General features: G+C 54.6%; 1 protein-coding gene across 1 annotated transcript; it reads right to left on the reverse strand.

Moving 5' to 3' along the window:
* Nucleotides 1-834: 834 nt before the first annotated feature.
* Nucleotides 835-6,348, reverse strand: LOC103180353 (transmembrane protein 25). The gene is made up of 9 exons (XM_042343944.1): nucleotides 6,007-6,348; nucleotides 4,675-4,897; nucleotides 4,063-4,365; nucleotides 3,510-3,800; nucleotides 3,121-3,249; nucleotides 2,662-2,695; nucleotides 1,969-2,081; nucleotides 1,499-1,573; nucleotides 835-924 (listed from the first exon to the last, which is right to left on the reverse strand). Exons 2-9 carry the CDS (start codon nucleotides 4,745-4,747, stop codon nucleotides 851-853), a joined length of 1,092 nt encoding a protein of 363 aa, XP_042199878.1. The 5' UTR covers nucleotides 4,748-4,897; nucleotides 6,007-6,348; the 3' UTR covers nucleotides 835-850.
* Between the last annotated feature and the right edge of the window lie 300 nt (nucleotides 6,349-6,648).

Here is a 6,648-nt window from a genome sequence, read left to right on the forward strand (position 1 = left end):
CGTCTGACACACACACACAGGGAAACCCGTCACCGTGACCGGCCGGGTGTCTGACACACACGGAAACCCGTCACCGTGACCGGCCGGGGTCTGACACACACGGAAACCCGTCACCATTGCTTAAGAGTGTCGGAAGCCGAGCTGAGAATTCCAGGCCTCCCACCCAACTCCACGTGGAAATCCGAGAGACAGTTTGTTGGAATGGAATGCGCTCTCTCTCTCTCTCTCTCCCCCTCTCTCGCTCTCTCTCTCTCCCTGGAGGGACGGGCCCCCGCGCTGGTTACCTAATTCCGGAGAGTACTAGACGCAGGTTGGCGAGAGAGCCACATGCTCGAAAACAAGCAAACCGGCCACGCTTATAGGAGCCGCACAGACAGCAAACACAGCGACGTCGCGCAACTCGGCGCTTCACAAAGTCCATGGAGGACGCGAGGGTCCTGGGGGAGAGGGAGCGGGGAGGGGGGAGGTGGGGGCAAGGGGGGCCGGGGGTCAAAGAGACAGCTTCATAGCAAAGCAGGTTGAGAAGTCGGGGAGAGAAGGTGCACGGTCGGGCGGGGGATTTTGGGAGGCGAATTTCAGGGATGGGTGGGGGCATATCTCATACAATAAGCCCCCTCCCCAGCCACACCCCAACCCCCACCCCACAGGACGAGATTTTTAAATTAGTCGTTGCGCACCTTGTCGTGTGGATTGTGTTATAATCGTGTCAATGGGGTGGGGTGGGGGTAGGGTTGTGGTGCGCTCTGTGTTACCAGAAGCTCCCTCCTCCCCACCCTCCCCCCCCCCACCCCTCCGAACGCCGAGGTTAGTCCAGTGGGTCGGGGCTGGGGTGGGGGGGTGGCGGGGGAGCTCAGAGCCAGATCTCATCACTACTCAGGCTGGAGACTTTGTAGATAAATCCGTACATCGGGAAACGAACAAAACCTGGAGAGAGGAACAGAGAGATTGTCACCCAACCCCCCCTCACTGGTCATTCACCCAGCACCCCTCACGCAGGTTAGCGTCCAAGAGCGCTTGACAGCGGTAGAGCGCGACACCATGCCCAATAGTTGGGGGGGGTGTGGGCGGGTGGGGCGGGAGCGTACGGTAAACACGGTCGAAGAGGAAGGGTCTTCAGGCACAGCCTGGGGAAGGAGGGGGGGGCCAAGGCGGAGAGGGATTGAGGGCGAGAGGTGCAGAGTTTGGGGATTTAGTAGCTAAAAGGGCCCGAGATACAAGCAAAAGCAGGAGGTCAGAGCCAGTCGAGCGGAGGCAGCGGGTAGTTGGTTCGGGAATCAGCAGGAAGGAGAGGTTGGGAAGCGCCAGGGGCTGAAGGGATTTGAAGACAAGCGTGAAGGTCTCGTCCGGGCAAACTCACGGGACGCGGGTGTGGGCTGGGTTCGGGGTACGGTTGGAGGTGGGCAATGCGGTGGTGCCGTGCTGGTCCTGGGGGAACGGGCAATGTCCCTGCAGGGAACGAGCAAGACGGACGGAGATGGACGGACACTGCGAACCTTACCTTTAGACTCGATGCTGATGGAGCTGTCCTGATCGGATGGAGGGTCTCTCTCTGGCCAGGCCACCACCCTGACCTCTAAGGTAAACCAGACACACGCACCGTTACACACACACGCTCACTCACTCCGGGGTTAATCTGCTCACACACGCACCTGCACACACACACACATATATACGTCTACACACACACACCTACACTCACCCCTACAAACACACACACACACACCTACACACCTACACACATACACTCTCCCCTACAAACACACACACACCTGCATACACATACACACACACCTGTACACACACACCTACACGTGAGTATAGGAAATAACGGGGTATAACAACACATTACATTTGAATACAGTATCTTTCACATCGGAGGACGTCCTGAGGTGCTGTTTGTTTCAGTTCAAATAGAAATGAGAGTTGCTCCCCCCCCCCCACCCCACCCCACACCCAGCGCTCACTTACCCGGGAGTGGGGGGCAGTTGGTGTCCAGGCTCTGCTGGAGGTGAAGGTGTGACGGGAGTGAGAGGTAGTCTCTCGGGAACCGCCTGTCCTCACACTTAACGCTCACGGGGTCTCTACATCAGAGCAAAGGCACAGACAACAGCAACAACAAATTACATTTACAACATCAACAACATTTACACAGCAGTTCTCATGTCAGGAGGACGTCCCAATGCCCAAGTCCCTGGACAGTAAAGGGTTTGCACCCGAGCTGGGAGTTGGAGTCAAGAGAGGTAGTGGGGGGTGTGGGTGCAAAGTAGGGGGGCGGGGGGAGTGGATGACCGATGGCACGGTCGAAGAGGAGGGTCTTGAGACGTGCCTTGAAGGAGGCAAGGGAAGGGGCGATGTGGAGGAGCTCCGGGATGGATTTCCAAAGGGTGAGGGCAGAGAGGCTGAAGGCCCGACCGCTGATGATGGGGCAGGCAGGGCAGGGGGACGTGGGGAAGGCCAGAGCTCACTGAGCAGAGGGGGCGAAGGGCGCACAGATATCTTAAAGGAGTAGATGGAGTAATTTCCGTGGATAAGGAGCCCGTATTCTAAACGTTTCACTGGCGACTTGGGGCCAGGCAGGGGAGGGAAGGTTCGGTGTGGGTTGACTTGGAAAGTACAGTCTTTGGTAAAGCAAACACGAGGAAGAGGAAAGGGAGGATTTACCTTAGAAGCAGCGAGTTAGCAGCTGGTTTTAAGTCTGAAACAGGGTAAAGAGAGAGAGAGAAGGGGGAGTCAGTCTTGCCGTGATGACACACACATCTGACGTGCAGAACCCTGTGATGTCTCCTGCCATGAGGCACGGAAGAAGATTGTTTGGATGAGGAAGTGCTTTTGGCCACTTCCGATCTCAACCTGCCTCCTCCCATCACAGCATCCATCCAGCTGCTTCTGCAAAGTGTTGGGGACCAACGACTGGAATCCAACAACAACAACAACAACTTGCACTTATATAGCCCCTCACGCAGGATTGCATCCCAGAGGGCTCGACCCACTCTCAATTCCCTTCACGATTTGTTCCCGTTAATTAATCTTCTCTACTATTTAAACGGGGCCCAGTGTCCTGACCTCAACCCAACTCCCTGGCCCCCAGCCCCACCTTTCCCAGCTGCCCACAGGCCTTACCGAGAGGCTTCTGTCTCCTGTTGACGACGCAGAGCACGAGGACGTTGAGGAAGAGGATGGTGAGGAGCCCCAGCACCCCCCCGACCAGGATGACCATCAGAGGCACCTCGACACTGGCCTCCAGGAAGCCTGGGATGGGATGGGGGGAGGGAGGAGTGTGGGGAGAGGGAGAGAAAGGATAGAACATAAGCAACTGGAATGACGGTTGACCCAAGTGGGTCTGAATTTTTGACTTGAGTGAAGGCTGTGGATGTCCAGGGTCTTGCTGCACACCCAGAGGCTAACATTTCAGCTCACAGCCAGACTCAATAGACGATTGAGCTTCGTAACAGCGTCCAAATGAAATCCTCCCCTGTCCCCCTCGCTCTCTCTCCCCCCGTCTCACTCACCAGGCGAGGGGATGGAGGAGTGGGTGACCCCAAAATCGTTGCCGGCGGTGAAGGAGTAGTTCCGAGGCTGGCTGGACAGCTGGACGTGGACAGTGTGGTTGGTCAGCCAGGGGTAGCTCTTGGTGTCCATGATCATGAAGTTGGAGGTGTTGACGACCACATGGCCGCTCTCGTCTGCCCAGGTGATGTTGGCGGGGGGGTTGGCTCTGACCAGGACAAAGAGGACGAGGAACAGACCCGAGGAGTTGTCCTCTCTGTACTCAGCGTTCATCTCAACCACCTCAGGCTTAACTGTGAGGGATAGAGAGAGAGCGACACGGACTTCATTGGACTAATAATAATCCTTGCATTTGATATTGCGCCTTATCACGTCGTCAGGACGTCTTAAAGCGCTTCACAGAATTGGCTGTAAAGTGTAGTGACTGTGTATTTTCTGGGCGAAACACGGCAGCCAACTGCACAGAGCGACGTCCCCACAAACAGCCGTGGATTGAGTGGCCAATGTTTATTTTTTGGGGGTGTGGGTGGTGGGGGGGGAGGTCGGGAGACTCACACTGCACATCCAGGATGAGGCTGGCGTTGTGTGTTATCCCGGTCTCGGGGTCGGTGGCCGAGCAGTTCAGCTCCTTGTCCCTCCGTCGTGCGGTCACTACGAAGGTGTTGCGGCTATGGTTGGTGGCGTCTGGCACCATCACAGCCCCGTCACTCTCCTGCTTCACACCGTCCAGGTACCAGGTGACCACCGGCTCCGACTTCCAACCGTGCACCCGGCAGGTAAACTCGCTGACCGCGTTCTCCTCCACCGGCACCACTGCCCGGGAGACGGCGGACACAGTCGGAGTGGAACCGTCGGTCTCTGAAAGTCACACATTTTACCGCTCGCTTCCTCTTTATTCATTGCCTAAGATTTGTAGCCTTCACAGGATTAGCTGTGAAGTGTAGTGACTGTGTGTGTAGTAATAATAATAATAATCTTTGCATTTGATACAGCGCCTTATCAGGTCTTCCATTCGAATCAAAGTGTTTCACAGAATATACTGTGAAGTGAATGGATTGTATATTTTGTGGGTGAAATGCTTCACCAGATATGCTGTGACGTGTAGTGACTGTGCGCACGCACGCGCGCGTGTCTGTGTGGAGGGGGTGTGGGGCCGGGGGTAGGTACCTGAGAGGATGCAGGTCGGCAGCTGGAGGAACAGGAAGGCGGTCAGTACGCACTCGCGCGCCCACAGGCTCATATTGTCGATGTCTCACATCCTCCCCTGACGCTGAGCCACACAAAGCCGTCCGTCCGTTCCTTATCCCGGACACGAGGTCTCTCTCTCTCTCTCTCTCTCACCGCCTCAGTCTCGAACTCCCGTCGACTCTCGGACTCTGCACTGATATGTCTCAGTTGTAGAAAACATAAGATGTTGGTGGTTATTCCCTCTCTTCCCCCCCACCCACCCCCCCACCCCGGCTCCCCCCACCCTTCCAGCCTTTTCTCCACCTTGTGCCGAACTGAGCTCCTGTATTCAGACCAATAATAATAATAATCATTGCATTTTATACAGCGCCTCATCAAGTCTTTGAGACGTCTCAAAGCGCTCCACAGCTTCTACAATAAAGTGAATTGACGATCCCAGCTCTGTCACTGATCTCAGCCGTGGCCATAACGGGCCCCAGTTCTGAGGGGGGTGGGGAAGATGTGAGAAAGACAAGGTTCCCCACTCCTGATCATTATTCAGGTCCCCTCCTCCTCGTATCCTGTGTATGGAACTCGGATGAGGTTAAATCTCAGATCACACTCACTGTCCAGGTCACACATGAAGAGTGTGGTGTGAGCACGTGATGAAGTGTGCCAGCGAGTGTGCCAGCGAGTGCGCCACTGTGGCATCGTTCAGCCCGGCACAGGACCACAGGCACCAGGTTTGGTCGTTAGATGTGCAGCCTGAGCTCCCACCAGTCTCCTCACCATCATCTGCCTCTAGTTCCCTTTATCTCACACGTGCGCAGCGCAATCCTCAATGGCCACACATCTGCCAACACTCCCGGTTTACATCCCCACATACAGACTGAACGTCAATAAATGCTGCAACTCTTCAAATTGCACCTCAGACCGTCCTTACTTAAGATAGGTATATACACGCACACGCACACTCATAGGCACATACATACAGAGACCCACATAGAGAAGACACACACATGCGCACACACGTACATACACAATAATAATCCTTGCATTTGATATAATGCCTTATCCCATCATTGTGACGTCTCAATACGCAGAGATAGACACACACTCACAGGCCCATACACCCAGACACACACAGACACAGGGGTAGGGATACAGACAGACAGATAGGGGCACACGTACGTACACACACACACACACAAACACACACAGCGCTGCTAAAATTCAGAAATGATTGACTCAAGAAAGCACACAGTCCCCCGTATGACGGGAGAGGGAATCACACAGTCATTAATTCCCGAGATCAGCAAGTGCAACGCTCACCTCTGAGTGACATTGCACACAGGCTGCTCACTGATAGATATGGTATTTGGCGTCAGTCAGGGCAGGACAACCAGGCGTGTTCTTTACACCCAAAGAAACAGATACCCACCTCCCTCCCCCTATCCTTACCGCACTGCCTGTGTGAGGAGTGGGAGACTCTGTCGGCAGCTGCTGGCTGCTCTGATCTGATCCTTTGCTGCACTGCTGTCCTGCCCCAGCGTCCATCAGGCACTCTCAATCAACCCTCGATTTAACATTCCCACAAAATATCTGCCTCATTTTGCACAAGGTATCGTTCCAGGGTCTGGCGCTAAACCGAGGGCAGCGTTTACCAGAGGCAAAATACTGTTCGCCTAAATCTACACTGTACATAGCGTTGCGTCATCCTAAGCTAAGTGGTGATGCATTCTTCAACGTGTACAAAATCCATCCTTTTGGGTGAGACGTTAAACCAAGTTTAACAGACCAAGTCCCGTCTGTGCCTGTTCAGGACTTTTAATGATTCTAAGAGGAGGGAATTTCTCTCTCTCTCTCTCCCCCCTCCTCCCCTCTCACACCCACTGTGTCTTGGCTGACAATTGTGGCTGTTTGTGGAAACTGCAATAAATATCTTTCCGTCTAAACAACATCTAATTTAGGACA

The sequence above is a fragment of the Callorhinchus milii genome, unplaced genomic scaffold, assembly GCF_018977255.1.
Source record: "Callorhinchus milii isolate IMCB2004 unplaced genomic scaffold, IMCB_Cmil_1.0 Scaffold25, whole genome shotgun sequence".
NCBI classification, from domain to species: Eukaryota; Metazoa; Chordata; class Chondrichthyes; order Chimaeriformes; family Callorhinchidae; genus Callorhinchus; species Callorhinchus milii.